Source organism: Notothenia coriiceps, unplaced genomic scaffold, assembly GCF_000735185.1.
Source record: "Notothenia coriiceps isolate Sejong01 unplaced genomic scaffold, NC01 NC01_scaffold00000339, whole genome shotgun sequence".
In the NCBI taxonomy this organism is placed as follows: domain Eukaryota; kingdom Metazoa; phylum Chordata; class Actinopteri; order Perciformes; family Nototheniidae; genus Notothenia; species Notothenia coriiceps.
Window position 1 is genome coordinate 1,881,660 of NW_011333040.1, and position 19,906 is coordinate 1,901,565.

At 41.2% G+C, this 19,906-nt stretch overlaps 1 protein-coding gene across 1 annotated transcript in view; it reads left to right on the plus strand.

Moving 5' to 3' along the window:
* The window catches only part of LOC104949966 (uncharacterized), a 42,236-nt gene extending 22,645 nt beyond the window's left edge, over positions 1–19,591 (plus strand). The window contains exons 24-29 of the mRNA XM_010776413.1: positions 5,285–5,467; positions 10,820–10,990; positions 17,111–17,278; positions 17,489–17,647; positions 18,290–18,553; positions 18,631–19,591. Coding sequence (XP_010774715.1) covers positions 5,285–5,467; positions 10,820–10,990; positions 17,111–17,278; positions 17,489–17,647; positions 18,290–18,553; positions 18,631–18,794 — 1,109 coding nt within the window. The 3' untranslated portion in view covers positions 18,795–19,591. The remainder of the gene's footprint in view (positions 1–5,284; positions 5,468–10,819; positions 10,991–17,110; positions 17,279–17,488; positions 17,648–18,289; positions 18,554–18,630) is intronic.
* The last annotated feature ends 315 nt before the right edge of the window (positions 19,592–19,906 follow it).

Consider the following 19,906-nt stretch of genomic DNA (forward strand, 5'->3'; position numbering starts at 1 on the left):
GCCCATCTTTTTTCTTTTTTGAAAGGTGGACTTGATGAGTGGAAATGACTGGCTTTTTTATTTAGTCTGCCACGGATTTCTTTTTTTTCATCTAACCCACCCCCACTGTCCTTTCTGACATCACAGTCAAAGGAAGGGGGCGGGGGGAGACAGGAGGGGTGTGAGTGGGACGGTGGGGGACATCATTGGCATAATTGGGGGGGCGGCCCCCCCTGGTCACTTTTTATGCATACTAAATGTGATTGAACAGCATTTTTGTATTAAGACACCATAAGGCGCTAACAGTGGGCATTTCACACCTACGTGTGAAATACACATCACCCCCCTCCTATCGACGGATCTCACCGCTACTTGGGATATCACACCCTACTTGGGATACTCCACACCTCGAATAAATGGGAGGCGGGACTTAGACATCAATTTGCATAATTCGGGGCGGGCCCACCTTACTTTTTTATGCATACTAATGTGATGGATGCGGCATGAATAGTATACTACTCCGTATGCATTTGCTAAATGTTCACACGTCATTGTCCATATTTTCCTATTTAATATAATAGTGCTTTACTTCCTGTAAGTCTTCTTCTGACTAGTTCCTGTACGTGTTTACTTTCCTTCTGTCTCCTTCTGATTTAGTTTTTGATGCCCGGCACCTTTTTTAACCTCTTTCTGTCTGCTGCTGTTTTTCTTTTCTGTGCTCGGCATACGTTTAGCAAATCATGAATCCAAGGTTTAATGCTCACCCAGGGGTCGGCGAACCCCTGGCATCGCGTGCCAGCATCCTGGCACGGCGGCACGTAACCAGTGGCACACTAGGAATAAGTGGAATAAGCGTGCAAAATATTTAAATTACATTTTCGGATCCTGAACGCGAGACCGCCGCCAGAGCGCGTCTCCCCGTTACCTGCAGAAGGAAGCCATGCCCGCAACGCAGCCCCGCTCTCTTTAACTCCCAGGTGACTTTCTTGCCGCTTTCCTCCGTGGTGCCAGTGCTGATCCGTTTCACCCACGGAGTAAAGCACTCCACCTAATTGCAGTACCCATAAGGGCTGTACAAATGACGCAGTTTTTGCGTGGCTGTGTTTATTTAGTTGAAAGCCCAGTGGCGGAAACTGCTCATCTTTCATCGAAATAAATATGCTACAAGGGGCGGACTGGCCATCTGTGTGTTGAACTTTCCTGTCGGCTCCCAGACCGTAGTCCGAGGAGGGGCCAGAAGCAACCAAGCTTCAGGTTTCAATAACCCACTTTAGGCTTAAAGTGACTGGAGAAGGGCGCGAGCTCTTCTTGGGAGGCCGTTGCATTTATTAGCTGTTCTTCTGTTTCACAAAATACATCACAGACCTCTGTTTTTCTGCTTCCCCCGTTTCACTTCCAGGAAACATACACACGTTCCCTCAACTGGTCGCTCTACCATTCACAAACACACATGCACAAGCGCACCCCTCTCTCTCTCTCCTTAAAGGCGACAGCGATCTCTTCTCACTCTGCATGATCCCATGTGTGCTCTGGAGAATCACAGAACGGACGATCGTCCTTATTATTATGCCGTTTAAACCAATTATTTAAATGTGATTGTCCACACACTGCTTCCCCGCAGCGAGGCTCCCCCGCCCTCCTGCTGATAGTTGACGAGCGTCAAGCTCCTCAACCCCCCCCCGTTGATAATTCTCAATCGTTGGCACGCTGATAACATTTTTTTTTTTAAATGGCACTTCATATCAAAAAGGTTGCCGACCCCTGCTCTACACGAATATAAAAGGGAATATTCTAATGTATACCATGGTGGTTTCTGATGGATACAAAACAAATGTCCGTTGTTCACAGCTGACCTTGAAACAACAGCTTGATTAAAGACACTAGGCTAATCCCGTGAGCAGAATAATTGTAGGCAAACAGGAGTTAAACAATAATGATTCTAACTCTAATAAAGCATTATGAATAAATGAAGAAAATCCTTCACTAATGTTGACAAATACTAATTATGCTATTATTCCCCACCATTATTATGAGCTGAGCTGCATGCACTATTATGTTCTAGGCTAGGGTAATAGAGCTTAAAGGTTGGGGATTCTTGGGACTGGAAGGTTGCCAGATGGAATTAAGCTTGTTAATCACATTGAAATGAGGGGTTTATTTAAAGGGTGTTAAAACCAGACTGCTTTCTTCAAATTACATTCCCTTAAAAAGCGATCAGATTGCATTTTTTTAACATTTTCAGTAATGTCAAAGCACTTTGTTTAAGGTGAGAAAAATAGATTTTTAGAATCACAACCTCTACTTTACAGTTCATTACTGTATGTGTACTGAATTGTTATTGTTGAGCTTTAGTGGTGCATATGTTTAACTTTTGACATACTATATATGACAGCAGCGCTACGTCACTGCCTGGCAAAATGGCGGCCCCCCCACTTTCCAGTCAAAACTGAAAAATCAAAAGAATTGGCGCCATGAGGAATCAAACCTTTTTACCATGCCTAAAAGCTGCTGTGTCGTTGCACCTCAAACAACAAAAAAGATGCAGAAGAAATTATTTTCTTTACTTTTAGTTAAAAAAAGTTAAAAAATACGTTAAAAGTAAATAACTATGGGTTCAGGCCTCCACGAGATGACGGAGATAATAAACAATGGGGACCCTGCCGGTCAATACATGTACATCTGTAGGAAACACTTCATCACAGCAGAACTATGATGCTAACGAGCTTACCGTCTATCAAAGTTAGAAATTGTAATGGTAAAAATCAAAATAGTGAGTGTAGATGCTACATTGAAATATAGAACACTGAGAAGCCAAGGAGATGACAGTTTGTGATGTTGTGAATTAAACCAAAAATGTACACCAATCATTGATCTCCAATGACATTATGTAGCTGTTGCCTTTCTAACAATTGTAATTGGGCTCTTTATAGATTTAACTTTTTACTTGGCCAACTGTCACTGTTAGCACAGTTAATCTGTTCAATTATGTAAGTATTTTGTCAGTATATTTGAAATGTCCAGGTTAGCTACATTAGCTCGCTAGTTTACAGCAGATCCGCAATAAATTTCGGAAGGAATCATGTGATCACATTGATTAAAAAAGTAAATAAAACGTACATTTTACGTACATTTCCAGGGACGTTTGCCCACTTTTATAACCCCCACACGTCAGTAACAGACTGGCCCCAGCTGTGCGCATCACTTTTTAGTGTCCCTGTTTCCGTTGTGTTGAGCCTCTTGCTCTGTATTTGCAGCATGTTCGTTTATGCAGCGCTTTTAGTAAACGCTGCGCATGTCTGGTCATCGTTAATGAAGATGTGTCTTAATTTGCATGTGTTTTGGCACATGTTTGTTTTCATATTTGCATCGTTTTTGAAAAAGCAGTGCGTTTCTCGAAATAGATTCTTAGTGTTTTTTGCCGTTGAAATGCATTTGCACGTCAACCACTTTAGCAGTCTATTCCAATGTGACTTTCCAACAAAATGCCATTATGCTGTAGGCCACTAAATTACAAAATTATAGTACTACATATTACAGTAATAACACGTGCGTATCAAAGTGCGTGCGTGGGTGTCCCTTTTTGGAAAGATAGAACACATTTCAACACACTAGTTATTTTTCTGTTATTACCCTGCCCTTTTTCTGATCACTGCTGTGACATTTTAGTTACAAGATGAGCTGTTCCTTCTGTCCTTTTTAAACCACAGAGGGGCTAACAGTACAAACAGTGCATGACGTGTTGGGACTGTGCGCTTTGTGGCTATTTTAAGTGGCCTTGGGCAGAGTGCAGGATTTTACCGACACTGCACAATTTTAACAAGAATCTCCTGCCGCCTAACACACGTCTTCCTCAGTCAGTCATAGACCATTTGCTTCTTTCCCTCCTCTCTTACTCTACCTGTACATTTCCCCTCTTTTCTTATGAGATGACAGTACGGAGACGAAACAGGTCCACAAAGTCTGCCGGAGCTTCACTGCTCTCACTTACACATCAACTCCCTTCTTACCTTCATCTCTGCTTCTCCTGCTCCTTTGTTCCCTCATTCTCCTCTGTCATCACACGTTATCCCAGAGAATTGGACCCACTCAGGTTTGTCCCTGAGGCTTGATGCTCTATTCTCTCTCGCCTCTCCCCTCATTATCTCAGCCTCTCTGAACCCCGAGAGAGCATTTTTAATTGAAGCCAGTCCCCCTGCTACTTCTCGTAGCTCTGCTCGCTCTGATAATTGGGCGAGACGTTCACAAATCCTCTCTTTCGCTCTATCCGTTCTATCCCTCTCAGATGTCACTCTGTGGCTCCTAATGGTCCAGTACTTGCAGTAATCACCTTTGGACAAGTTGTGAAATAATAAATGTCAGCCTAATCTTCTCCCCCCTCCTCTAACTGTGACAAATCAGTTCAGCTGTTGTAGTGGGATGAAAATGAAACAAAACTTTCCTGAGCAGATTCTAAATGGTTATGATATGATCTGTACGAGGATCTAGCCTGGGCCGGAAAGAGGCCTTGAAATGCTTTCGGGGTCTTCCCTTCCCTATGTGTTATATTGGTTGTTGTGGATGTAAATGGTCTGCAAAGGCTAAAATCCCTGGGTTCCCTCCAGACGGAGTTTCTCTCCAACACACTACCGCCCCCTCCATCCCCCCCTTCCTGAAACGCCTCCATTGGACTCCTTTGTTAATTTCCGTAACATAATGACATCACTATGTGACACTTGTGCATCCAACACATTGTACGTGATAGGGTAAGGGCCCGGACATTTCTGACATCGCTAAGTGGTTGACCTCTGGTTTCAGACAGAGGGTGGAAAGAGGTTTAGCAGCACAGACAGTATGAGAAAAATAAAGACCTTTCTGAACATTAAAACATATAAACATGTCATAGTAGAAGCACAAAATACATATATGAACCTAACAATTAGCATAATAGAGCCCCTTTTGTATTGCCAACAACTATGCACTCCATATTTTGCATAATGACAATAGAATCTTTGAAACTACATTATGTTGCAAATGTTGACTCAACTTTTCGTGCGAGGTGTAAAGTATGAAGTAAGATTGTAGTCAAATTGATATCTGCAAACACTGCTGTACATTTTGAATAGCAAGGGCAGGCACATCACTGTACATATCTTAAAATCTCCTAAATGTATTTCTACTGAAGAAAATTGATTATGCTCCATTACTTGAAAAATATAAAGCATCACAATCAATGAATGGGCACAAGATTTGAACGGAAAAACTAAAAAGCCTTTTTTCTTTGGCATCTCCTGCGTTCACTTAACACCCCTTTGTGTTTCTCTCTCAGATGACACACCAGAGACATGTATCTACTCAGCCTGGTCTCCCTGGTCGGCCTGTAGCAGCTCCACGTGTGAAAAAGGACGCAGGATGAGGCAGAGGATGCTGAAGGCCCAGCTGGACCTCTCTGTGCCGTGTCCCCACACTCAAGATTTCCAGCCCTGCATGGGCCCGGGATGCAGTATGGAGGGTAAAATCGCACACAGACATACAATACAGAAGATTTATGAGAATTGGGTTGGGATGTGGGGGACCACAGTTGTGAAAAATGTAGGTAAGGTTTTCCCTAAGCTAGGCACTGTACTGTAATTGTAATGAACAGATGGAACCATCTATAAGGGCCTCAGCAGGTCGGTGAGGGTCCCTGCTGAGAATTATTTTCCTTTGCTCAACAAGTCTTTGGCCCTTAGGAAACCAGCTGCAATGGTTTATTCAAAGCACTGATGGATACTGCTGCAGTTTAACTCAGCTGGTCTTATCGTATCTGCCAGGAGAGAATGTTCCTCCATCACAGACACAGAACAGCTTGATTTTTGTATGCATAAAATAATGACGCTAGTTAACGGTTATATCGTATTCCCTCCATAAAAGCTGGTGAGTTAAAAATGTTATTAATAATATAAACTACAGTACTTTCAAGGTTTACTTGAAAAGCTAATGATAGTAGTGCACTGACACCTTATTGAAGTTCAAGCAACTACTGTGTGTGAGGGAAACACTGTGTTGACCATGGCATAAACATTGACAACGATATTTCAGTGAACCTTAGCGGGGTTTTTTAGAAATATTATCAATTTTAAAACCTGCAATTCAAACAATGGGCAATGTAACAGTTGTATCAAGTCACGGCCAAGTAAGGAACCAGGAGGAGGGGGACAAACTACCAGAGTCTGGCATTTAGACGACATTCGGCTGTCAGATGGCTGTCAGCCGGCTGGCCTTAAACTTGGAGGGGAACACCCAAGTGGATGCATCTCTAAGTGATCAGCCGCACTTGTACTGGGAAGAGGTTATTTTGTAGAATTATAGAGATATAAACCGATCACAACAGAGCCGGCCAGGCTGTCTGCCGGCTGGTCTTCAACTTGGAGGGGACCACTTGTGGGTGCGACTGTAAGGGTTCAGCTGCTTTTGTAGTGTGGATGATTTTTGTTTGTAGAATCATCAAGATTTAAATTAGAGTGATTTGGAAAATAACCAACTGCAAGAGGAGCAGGGTGGATCTAGATGCTGAAGACAAGAGCACTTAACAGCAAACACTTTCATTAAAGGTTTGGTCTAGATACAACTAATGAGGGGATAAAGTGCAGGTTTACAGGAGGTCAGGTGGTTTTAGGGCTAATGGGAAACAGGTTAAACTAATAAGACAATCAAAACAGGCTGGAAAACACACAAAGACAGGAAGTAAAACCAGACATGACACAGTTTGAGAAAACAGTTAAACTAAAAAGTAGGTTAATGACACGAGTATTCTCAGCCATTTGCCCATTAATAAATAACAGTTATTTGGTTCTGTCTAGGCACTTCTAGAAACAGAGCCAAACAGCTCATTTTTTATTCACCTCATTACATTAAATGCAACTGCTCTTTTATGACCACTTAACATGTCCTAAAAGGGAACTCTTACCTCACCAACGAGCCTTCACAGTCATAAAATCCACTTACTTTTTACAAGTAAAAAGTGCACAATGAATTAAAATGGTAAAAAAATAAAATGGTTAATAAGTAACATTTGTACTGCTCTTTGGCCATGTTTAGGTTGGTAGTCTATGGCAATGGCAGCCTATCCATCATATAAGAATTGGCTTAACTGCAACTATTGAATAGTTTGACATGCAATGTCTTTTACATATATTTCTGCTTAAAGGACAAATTTGATTGTAAACTCAAACATCGGTATTTCAAGATGTCTAATTTTTTGGTTTGTCATTTCCAATGGCCTCGGTTGAACTTTTTGGTTTTTGGTCATTTGGAATTGTTAACATAATAACACAGTAACATACTGTAAAATGGCCAATCTTGTAATACCCTTCCATTGCAGATGATCCCTGCAGCAGAGGGAACTATATCTGAAATGAAACGTCTTTAGGAAGCCATTTTACAATTGGAGGCACTATTGTTTGCAACACATGAGACTGAAGTGAACAAAACAGTGATTCAGAGGACAAGCACAGGCGAGAACTACAACTGTTTAACATATTACAGACAATGAAAAGGCTTAAGGTAAGGCAGTAAAGGACATTCCACGTTTTTTAAAGTTTCCAACACTAGGTCTGTATTCAAGTTTAGCAAGGGGACAGACTTTGTTTTACCTTCTGTTTTTCATGAGTGATACATGTCCTCTTGTGTTGTGACTATATCTCTATGATCATAAGCAGAAACCACTTTCTTTTGATTTCAATTAAAATACGTGCTAAACGTCGAACAGCAGCCCAGCATCAGTCCTATTAACAACACTTTATGCAAATCAGATGTGGCTTAGCTTGTTTATTACATCTATGATCGTAGTCAATACTCCTCTTAATTAAATTGTTGTCTGCCAATAAAAACATAGGGTGGCAGGATTAACCAATATCTCCCATTGTCATGTTCTTAATATTACAGGATACACATTTAAAACAAAAATGTGCACTTTGTTTTAAGTTAAACTTCTGCGTTTGTAACACTCTATAACCTATTCTACTTGTGTTTTTTAGGTAATTAATAGTTTAGGCCACAAAGAAGAAAAACCTTTTACTTTTAAACTTAATAGTTCTGACAGTTTGAAAGTCTGCTTAAGCATTTCATCACACACAAACTGTAAGCATTAAATCACAAGGATTTCATTTTCTTATGAGTTGGGGTGTTTATATCAACAAGAGGGGTGATCAGTGAACCCTGAAAATAATAAGCAGATTAAAGCTTAGCCGTTTCAGACCATTTTTTGTTTATTTTGTCTTAAACTTTGGAATGTGTGCCGCTTCCTAATTTATATTCATGTCGTTGAGGGAATATTTAAACCAGGGCTATAATTGTGCAGCCATTTCACAACTTGCAGTTGAACTGAAAAAAGGTACAACTGAAAGTGAAATGGGTGCCAGCTCAGTGATTACAGAGGAATCAGCTGAGGTTAATATGGTTACATCATCAGCATATGTCACAACATACAAATCCCTAATCACACAGTGTAAATATTGTTGATTGGATAAAGTAATTACTCCTCTGAAACATAAGATTATGTGGATCAGCTGGCTATCAGCAAGGCTTATCCTTGACTAAGAGAACGCACCATGCTTTTCATGTACGTTCATGGATTTCATTCCAGTAAGATGCAGAAACAAAGTGTAGAGCTTCACGGTAATTCAAGTATCAAAGCTGATGTGTTTTAAACCACTCAGTCAACTATCTCTTCAGTATCTCTGTTGTCGTCTTTCTTTCTGATTTCCCCAAAGTTTTCAGTTTGATGCTCTTTTACTCCAAGTAACAACTCACGACATTCCAACAAACACACAAGAACAAAGCTCCAGGAGTTTGACTTTATCCAATTGCCAGTGAATTTGTCAGTTTGGAACAAATGCTGAGACGCAGCACAGTATCTGTCTTCTCCTTCTTTCCTTTTAAGATGTCTACCTGACTTCAGACGAGTGAAGCTCAGAGTGTTTAAGTCTGCAGGAACATTACACACACACATAAGTCTTCTTATCGATGTACATCAGATAGCTCCTCACACACTGTAGCTTTTTGTTCCTGCACACCTCTACTGTGTTTTCATTTAGCGCTCCGTTAGCGCTGGGTGGGAGATTGATAATTGCAGGGTTCATGCTGGGGCAGGGCGGGGGCCGACGCCGTGGGTGATTCATATTCCTGGGAAACACTTTGGCTCTCTGGAGAACTCGCCTGGGCTGGAAGAACCTGCATCTTTTATAAATGATTCACTTAGTTCTGCTTTATTAGGCCACAGCCGGTAAGCAATTATGTTCTCAGATAGAAACAGAGGGAGAGTGTAAGAAAGTTTGTTTTGTGAGTCGAAAAATTATCTGAACACAAGTTCCCACAAGTATCTATAATTAGACAGAAAGTATGCACCAAATAAAATAAAAAGAGATAAGGGGACACAAGAAGAGGTGGATGTAGGGAAGGAGGCATGTAGTTATCTATTAAGGGAGGGTTAGGATGGGACTAAGGTATGAGGGAGGGATGAAGGGAGCATGGGATAAACAGATGAAGACATTTAAGGAAGGAGAGATGATTGGACAAATTAGTGGGATGTAGGGATGAATGGATGGATGGAGGGATGAAGGATGTATTGATGGATGGAGGGAGGGAGGGAGGGAAGGGGGGAGGGAGGGAGAGATAAGATAATGTAGGGATAAAAGGTCTAAGGAAGGGAGGGAGGAAGGAATAAAGTGATGTAGAGAGGAAGGGATAAGTGTGTCAAGGGAATTTAATTAATAAATCAAAACACATTTAGAAATGCTGACATTTATGAAAAAACAAATAGATTTTAGAAAAACAAATACATGCAAATAAAGAGAAAGTTAAGAGAAAATTAAGAAACATACTGGTTAAAAAGATAGGTTTATTTATTATTAAATGATGTGTATATTCATGGAGTAATGATTCAAATGTATTGTGCCTTTGTAAGAAAAGTGAGAAGCTGTAGCTCAGCTGGCCATTAAACGTTGGGTTGGTGACATCTTCTGTTGGCAGGTGGAAGTATTTCTCACCAAGAAGCCTAACATTACTACTGTATGCGCATAGGGAAAAAATAAAACTCCCATGTCAATGTATGGTTATAAAAAAAGTGACTGTCCTCTTCCAGACATTTTGGGAAACATCTAATGTATCATGATCCAGAATAATAGAAACTACCATAGTAAAGAGTATAATTATGAGTGAATCCACATTTAATATAAATTACAGCTTGCCCCAGGCCAACATCGTACAGTGACAGATTGCATTGATAGACCTATGATTATGGTTGGCACTATGATTATGGTTGGCACTGTATAAACACAGCCAACTTCAATCACAGCTGCTTAAGTAATACACATATCTACCTTAAGTACTATCATTATAGACATTTCGTTAAAACACTGCTGCAACCTGCAGGCTGAAATTAATGTTAAAATGTCTCCCTTTCCCAATGAGAAAACACAGGTTTAATCATTCACAATTATTACAGTTAGGTTGTAAGGTTGATTGGAAATATCTGAGTGATACATGCTCATTTAAATGTTGCTGGAGAATACTGGGATAAGCTTATGTTTTTCCCTTTCACAAATAGTGTAATTTCCTCATGTGAAGGAACCACATGATTCTGTCTAATGTACATAATTATTCCTGTTACAGTCTACCAACTTTTTGCAGTGGCAGACAAAAACATTTGACCAAAGCTTTCCTGTGTATATTACTCATTGAAATGAATGGTCAACTCCAGCAGTGGATGTACCAATGTATTAGTTGTCATCAGGATTTAACACTGAAACATGCCCAATATAAAATGTCAGGATGTTCTTCTTATTGCATCTTGCTATATTTTTGTTGTTCTCCTGATTGACAGAGCCGTCGACCTGCATGATGTCGGAGTGGATCAGCTGGTCAGCCTGCAGTGTGTCCTGTGGGATGGGCATGAGGTCCAGGGAGCGATATGTCAAACAGTATCCTGAGGACGGCTCCAACTGCCAGCTCCAGACCGAGGACACGGAGAAGTGTGTCGTCAACGATGAATGCTGTGAGTCTTAGATGACACTTAGATTGAATCCCTTTTTTATTCATATTTGTTTAAAGGTCCCCTATTATACTGTTTTTCATCAATATATTATAGGTCTCAGATATATACAAAACATGTCTCTCAAGTGTTTGGCTCCAAACACCAAACAGATCATTGTAGCATCCCATAATCCCCTCTGTTTCAGCCCTGTTTCAAAAGTGCTGATTCTCTGTCTGTTACTTTAGATGAAAATAAGGAGCCCCACGCCCCTCTGAGAGGTATTTGGTTAAAAAGAACACAATGGTGCTCTAGGAGGAGATTCAGGTGATAAGGTGTGGGGGGGGTTGTTACCTTGGTTGGTGATTGGCTACCATTAGCCAATCACCAACCAAGGTAACAACCCCCCCCACACCTTATCACCTGAATCTCCTCCTAGAGCACCATTGTGTTCTTTTTAACCAAATACCTCTCAGANTCTTACAGCGAGTTACTTGAGTAGAGGGCTAAGAGCGTCGGTGTGTTGTTCTGCCGGTCAGTGCAACCGGTGTAAAGTGAAGAAGAAGTCTTACTTCCGCTTTCATAATTTTCTCCACTTGTTAGTGAGGTTCAGACCCTCATCCAACAAGGCATTCTCGGTCGTACCTCTAAACATCAGAAGATAAACGTATAAAAGTACCAGAATATAAATTGTCAAAAGCTGTTTGACACTCGAAAAAACTGTACTTTTACTAAATAATCTACTGTTTGTAGTATGACACAATTAAGTACCGGTGTTAAGTATTGCCTAGCTTTCTATCCCAAAAGAGAGGGGTAAAGAACAGTTATATATTAAAAAGATTTATTCCAGGTACCACCAGCGCTTCATCCACCCGCACCGCGGACCGCATTATTCGGTACCCAAACTGTTCTCTGTGCAAGGAACGACTTCCCGACCGAGTTTCCATAGTGGGAATTCTTTCTCGTGATCCCCAGCATAAGAAGTAGTTTGTGCTTCCCGTAAGATTACAACCAACTACTTGAGAGTGGTGGTAATTTGATCTAACTAGTGTCGGGGAGGCAGAGGGCGAGTATTCTTCGGGGGGCGCGGTTCTCAAGTGTTGCTTCACAGTTTTACGACACATTTTAATTTTTTTGACTTCCAAAATTATCTTTTAAATTGACAAACATCATATGTGTAATTCGTTGCACAATTCAAACGCGATCGAAAGATAATCCCCATTGACTTCAATACATACTTTTTCCGAAATAAGGTCCCGTGGAGCTCCCCCGGAAAGGGAGGGACTTGGCCTCTCTATAGTACAGCCTTCAGGCATAGACTCTGGCATTATGCAGATAATAATAAGACACACACCTCACGTTACAGGTACTGCTCCCCGGGGTGCTGCAGGGCTTCATAGTGATGCAGAGCCAGGCCTGCTGTAGCTCCATGGTGTTAGGCAAAAACACTACAGGCACATCCAAACTGACACCTTCACTGATCTGAATGCCTGCAGCCAAGATGAAAGACAGTCAACAACATTTAAAAAACAAATGTACTGCCCACTAACCTAAAAATAACGAATATAAATTAAACACCCGTGGTAACCATATCATTTTTGTCCTAATGTTGTGAAGACCATATCAGTAACTCACCTTCAGTGTGTCTCAGAGGGATAGAGAAGACCTGCTTGTCAGTAGTTATTTGATGGCAGTTGGAGGCCCCATTTGGGTCCTTATCTAAGAAGTCATATCAATACAGACAGTATTATAAACATGTGAGTTTGACGAGAACACACGTATGAGGGACAAAGTGTCTGTTAGAGAAAGAAGAGGACTGATTGTGACCTGTGAGTGAGATGTCGACCACGACTTGGAGCTCAGTGGGGTTTCTGAAGGGAATGGTGATGGAGGCGTTGGAGCCAATCAGGGATGAGATGCTCAGGGGCTCCTCGCTGTCTGGTATAAGGCCACGCCCACTAAACAACACACACCAATCCTGCAACTAAGGAAAAGACTAACACATTAACAACAGCTGACTATAACTATTTTTAGATACATTTTAGCATATGGTTTTTGAGTTATGGCCAAAAATGTTTTGAGAAGTCACAGTGACCTTGATCTTTCACCTCCAAAATCGATAGGATTCAACCCTGAGGTAAAAGGAATATTTGTGCCAAATTTAAAGAAATTATTCCTTGGCGTTCCCAAAACTCACAAAAATGGGACCGAAGGACATAAAGAACAGCTGAAAACATAATGCCTCCAGCCACACTGGTGCAGAAGCATGAAGAGAATTAAACTATCCCTGCACCTACAGTATGTGTGTCTGTGTGTATTAGTGTGTGTATGTGTGAAGGCAGGGGACAGTGATGTATGAAATGAATTTGCTCTGTGTTTGTGTGTGTATACAGTATATACACCTGAGGGCATGTGAAAGTGATCTTTGCTGCGTGGTTCCCCTTTCCGATGGATGAAGGACTGAACCGGACACCAAGCTGGGTGAAGGAGTGGGGCTCCACAATAAGCTGGAACACACACATACAGGAAATAGCTTTCATGGGGACAGTAAGAGAGCTCATGCTTAAATCCTTTAAATCACACTGCTGGGCAACTTCAAGGAAACCCACAGCTTTCCACCCAGATGCACAGCAAGTGCTTTCATTCCTATTGGAAACAAGACTCCTACATTACGTTACATTACATTGCATTTAGCTGACGCTTTTATCCAAAGCGACTTTCAATAAGTGCGTTCGACCAACAAGATACAACTTTGAAGAAAACAGAATCATATAAGTACATCAGGTTTCAGAGAGCTAAAAAATGTCAAGTGCTACTCGACTGGCTTTAGATAAGCCAGTCCTTTATTAGTATATAAGTGCTTTGTTAGTAATTCTATCGCTCGAAGTGGAGTCGAAAGAGATGAGTTTTCAGTCTGCGCCGGAAGATGTGCAAGCTAACTTATGTCCTGATGTCAATGGGGAGCTCATTCCACCATTTTGGAGCCAGGATAGCAAACCCACGTGTTTTTGCTGATGGGAACTTGGGTCCCCCTCGCAGTGCGTATGGTCAATATGTTAACGTAATCATTGTTGAGGTGGCACACGGAGTCTGAGAGCACAAGGTAGAATAATAAAGTCTTGTCTACATACATTGGCGTATGTAGACTTAAGAGTGAACGGGGACCCCTTCATGTCAATTGGTGTACGATATTGAGAATGTGGAACTTCAAGAGTTCGAGCACAAGGAAAATAATACAAGTCTTGGCTACAGACAGTGCGTATTGTAGACTTAGGAACGGGACCCCTTAATGTTAATGTAATTGAACACAAGAGAACTTCAAGCTTTCTGACACAAACGTACAAAGGAGTTTACATTAGAGGCTTTTCTTGGTGTGTCATTTGTGAATTGTTGTGTAGAAGTTTTGTTTATCCTTTGTCTTTGACGGGAGGAACGACAGAGACTCCTTGACGTGTGACGATTTCCGTCGAGAGGGAAGGAGCACAGAGTTAGGACGACCTGATACACGACGTAAGTTGTGGCCACCTAGTAGTCTAGGAGGCAAGTGTGAGAGGTGGTTCTTGAACCTCAAAGTCCGAGACGTGAAAGGGAGGAGTGGAGGTATGGAGTCTTCCTGGCGTGGATGTCCATTGAACCTCTCCCAGCTACGGCTGGGAACAGTTAGTGATGTCCCCAGGGAGTCCGAGACAGGAAACCAGGGGAGGAGAAGAGTGAACATGTGTTTCGAGCGACGCATAGACAATAATTGGGCATACCAAAAAGTATGGTGACGAGTGCGACTGCTGTTGGCGTTCAGTAAAGGCGGGCAGTCTCTGGGCCAACAACGTGCGTAGAGACGAACAGATACGCTTGTAGAGGAGTCACTACAGACGAGTGGTGGAGTTCGAGTTGGAACTGTTCTGACTTGACGAAAAGAAGCCCTTTTCTAACAGGGTGAGACTGGATTGTTAGTTGTAGCCATGGGAGAAAACAAAAGGGGCTGAGTCTGACGTTCCCTTAGACCACAACTGGGGATCTATTGTTTGACAGGAAGTGACGTTTTGTATCGACGATGTTGCGGCGCGACGTCTATGGGAGAACGTTGTAGTCCCACATATGCAGGGGAGCGGACTGGGTCTTACGCTGTGCGTCCAGGACCAGGTCCGAGAGCAGTAAGAGTGCGGATGCCTGATGACCGTTCGAGGGAGGACCGACCAGAATGGGACGTACACGGTAGGCTGGAGACGTCGAGTAGGTCGTTACGTCGCCGAGCAGACCAGAAGTTGGAAGGATTTAAGAGGGTGTGGAGACGGCGGAGGGAGGCGAGGGAATTGACCGAAGGCCATTGACGATCTTTAGGTGAGTTCTGTTTACAAGCGAATGGTAACGACGCTTACCAGACCGGGCAATGGATGTAGGTCCTGTACAAATTTTTGGCATGTGCTGGTCGTGCACTGTGAGGCGAGACGTCAGCCGGGTTTGCTGANGATAAGGTGTGGGGGGGGTTGTTACCTTGGTTGGTGATTGGCTAATGGTTACACAAGCCAAAACATCGTTATGACATCATAAGGTGTCCAAAATCTGATCAGCTCATTTTCAGACAGGTTTTTATATAAATGGATCAGGACAAAAAGAGAGAATCTTTGTTCCTGAAACTTTCAGAATCTCTTTCCACAGAGGGGACACATGTTGATGTAGAAGAGACATGAAGAAGTGGATTTTGCATTATAGGTGACGTTTAATGTTAATTTGTTCACAAGAAACATCAATACTTTAACTTGTACTAGCTTGGTGATATAGAGTGGTCCAGTGATGATGTGTTTTTGTAAGTTGACCTGGAAGTTAGCAACACAAGGGCTCCCCTGACAAAAAAACTATGCAATTTTTCCCTTGGATTTGGGGAATATTGCAGATTAAGCTCCGTGGCAAACACACATTTATGATAGTTACATATTTAGTTCAGCAGGATAATGTCCATATGTTAACATAGTTTATAATTTATTAAGCAAAAATGCAATTGCCAGAAGTAAAAAGCTAACATTAGTCTACATTACGGACCAACTAACTTCTAACAACACCACTAAGCTAACAGAGGTTAAAGTTTGGCGTGATGAGGTTTATCGGAGGTGGTAGAAGTACTCAGATCTTGTACTTTAGTAAAAGTAGAAGTACCAAAGTGTAGGAATACTATGTTACAAGTAAAAGTACTGCATTCAAAAAGTCACTCAAGTAAAAGTGCAAAAGTATACGCATCAAAATATACCTTTGTTAATCATCATGCAGATTGGTCCATTTCAGAATAATATATATGATATGTTTTATAATGATTGATCATTAAAGTGTTATCAAAGCTGGTAAAGGTGCAGCTAGTTTGAATGACTTTGTATACTGCAGGGTAGCTTGTGAACTTACTCCAGGTGGAACTAAAGTCTGATTTAACACTTGATTATATTTCACATCAGTCATCCACATCTGTAAAGTAACTGAAGGTATTAAATAAATGTAGTGGAGGAAAAGTACAAGATTTAGCTCTGAATTGTAGTGGGGTGGAAGTGCTAAGTAGCATAAAATGGAAACAATCCAGTAAAGTACAAGTATCTCAAAATGGTGCTCAAGTACAGTACGTGAGGAAATGTACTTAGTTACTTCCCCCCTCTGAGTCTTATTTAGTCAATTGTAATTGTACGTGAACATCTCTTAAACTCTTGTTAACCAGAGACCATATTTCAAGCGTCTAACCTAAAACATGTTCATAAAACCCATTGACTGCAACACCAGGAAATCAGAAGTGATGAAATACTAACTCATTTCCAGGTTTTATAACTCATTCCTGCACCACTCTATTGTGACAGTGTGTTGGCTTCCTTAAAGAGCAACCAAAACGGAGCTACGTAAATCACACGACCTAGACATTGCACCACATCTTCATGTATTCATCGTTTACATGTTTCCTATAATGACATTTCAATCATTAATGTATTGCTCCATGTATGATCATATCAGGTCTCCAAGTTGTGAGACCTTATATGGTGAAAAATGGCCCATCTGATAAGACTCATGATTTGACTTTAACAGTCAATCGAAAACTTGTCGTGGAATCTCGTAAACACTGATATACTGATAAATATTTGTGTTGTGATTTTTGTATTTTGCCCTCCTCCACAGCTCCCAGCAGCTGCGTGGTGACTGAGTGGGCAGAGTGGGACCCCTGCAGCGCCACCTGTGGCCTGGGCATGAAGAGACGTGAGCGCATGGTGAAGATGCCTCCTATTGACGGGTCCATGTGTAAAACAGAGGTGGCCGAAGTGGAGAAATGCATGATGCCAGAATGCCGTGAGTAATATTTATATTGTTTTATATCTGTTGTAGAGTAGCATAACACATACTTTTCAGGGGCATTTCTTCGTAAATTTGCACACACAAACTGAAGAGGGAGACATACACGTTTATAAGTCAGGTTCAAGCTTTATTATGCAAGTTCAATGCTTAACGTGGTAACTGCTAATAACTGTAGCATACGTGTTTAAATACTTGTGTTGACAGACAGCTTCCCCTGCATGTTGTCCCCCTGGTCTGACTGGACGGAGTGCAGTGTGACGTGTGGGCGGGGCTTGCGCACACGTCAGAGGATGCTGAAGTCTGACCCTGCAGAGTGCAGCGAGGAGCTGGAGCAGAGCGAGAAGTGCATGCTGCCCGAGTGCCGTAAGTACCTGAAGAACAAAACAGGAAATGGACATTCTTTGTGCATTTACTTTAATTTGAACCTGACATGCTTGCTTCCTGAGATTTGGGTTGTGTTTCTGACAGTTTTTAAGGTGTTATTTAACATTCATTGCGTATATAATTTGTCCCATTTCAGTCGCACCATTTAGCTTTTTATTTATTTTTTGGAAAATGCAGCTCTTATGTTTTGTTTTTTTTACTTCCCATTCCCAGTCTCTATAGTCTATAGTCTATAGATATATATAGTTTTTTCAAATAATTCAATATTTGATGATGAATACTTTAAGTCTCATGGTCAAACAATAAGCTGATTCTGTAGTAATTTAGGTTTAGTTTACACAATGTGATCTCACATTGTCCAGAAGACCCGATGAATATCAACTTGATCTCACAGAACTTAACATGATCTGCCTTTAAATTCAGAAACTCTAAGGTGTAAAAGTAAAATGAAAGTTAAACTTGGCAAATGCACCACTGAACGCAGATCAGACAAAAATGATTTTAAGTGTATCTATCAATAGATGCCACAAAGATCTAATCACAGCAAGGTTTAACCATCTGCCCCTCCTTTGTTTTTATTTTTCTGACCTTTCCTTTTGTTGTCTTCCTTTGATTCTCCAGCCGTGGACTGCATGGTCTCTGAGTGGTCCGAGTGGTCCGAGTGCAACAAGTCGTGCGGTAAAGGACACACCATTCGAACCCGTATGATCAAACTGGAGCCACAGTTAGGGGGCAGCGCTTGTCCCGAGACCATCCAGAGGAAGAAGTGCAAGATCAGGAAGTGCCATTCGAAAACAAAGGAGGAGAGGGGGGGTAGAGGAGGAGGAGGAAGGATGAGGCGACGGGGTAAACAGGGAAGAGACGGAGCGGTCGAGGAGCAGCCAGGTTAGTGGGAATAATTATGTCATTATTCTTAAAGCTAATACATGCCTCCAGAAATTGATAAATCGTTTTTCTAGCAGGTTGCAGAATGCAGCCGTGGTCCAGCTGGACTGACTGTACCAAACCATGTGGAGGGGGGATCCAGGAGCGATTCATGATGGTGAAGAAAAAAGCTAAAGGCACTCAGACGGGCAGCTGTAAGGACAGGAAGGAGATCAGGGCCTGTAACGTGCATCCTTGCTAGGGGGCACTACTGAGCCACAGATGAGGGGATACTGATATAGAAAATATGGGTTCATTTGATAAAAAGGATGATCAGAACCATTGGTGTACAGGGAGGTGAGGTCAGGGTGAAAATGGGATATACGTTTAGGTAAGTAGAGGAAAAAGAGGAGAAAGTACTGCTTAGTGAAGCCGTTATTATATTATATAGGCATGTAGTTACCAGGGCTGGCATTTACTTAAGAATACAACGGAAGTATTAGAGAGTAAAGTCTGTGTCCTGCAAAAAAATTCAGCAAGAAATGATGACGGGAGCTTTGCCTTTGATGTACGCATTTTTCTCTGGCGTATTTTCAGTAGTTTTTTTCTTTTGGGTATGAAATAGGGTTGTGATCCCTGTTGTTGGTGTTTCCAGAGAATTCTAGCCTAAATCGACTCCTATTTTCTGAAAGAAATACCTCCAAGAATCTGAGATGTTTTGCATGTGTCTGCTTTGTGCTATTATAATGACACAATAATTCCTTCTCCACACTATTTCAATGATAAAATGCTAGCTAGTTGTAGATATAGTCTCCCCTAAAATGACATTACTACAATAATATAGCTTTGGTTTTTCAGAATCTTATTCAAGCTAAAATGGCGACCTGCTTCTTTTTAGAAAAAGTAAGAAAATTAAAAAGTCCAATACGTTATTTTTGTCCTAAGAAAGTTCAATCAATACATGTGAACATGAAATAATCTCTCTCAAAGAAACCAGTGAAGCAAGTCTCGAACTTCTCCGGGAGACTGAGTTTGGGATTTGTGGATATGTACAAATAAGCCAATAAAAAAAAGGCGAAATAATGATTACATTGACAAGCGTTTCAAGCTACAGAGAAGAGTCAATGAGGACAGCAACTAAAAAATAAATCAATATAAAAATACAATATAAAATGTAGTAAATTAAGTCAAAATGCCGAAGTATTATAAGCAAAATGTACTTAAAGCAGACCTGGCGCCATTTGACATTCCTGCCCTCCCCCAATAAACACGTTTTTTTATTATTTATATAAATTTAAAAAATAATAATTTGAATTTTTTTAATTATAAATAAACTGTGAACTTTAATGCTACGATGTATGTGATGTCTTTCAT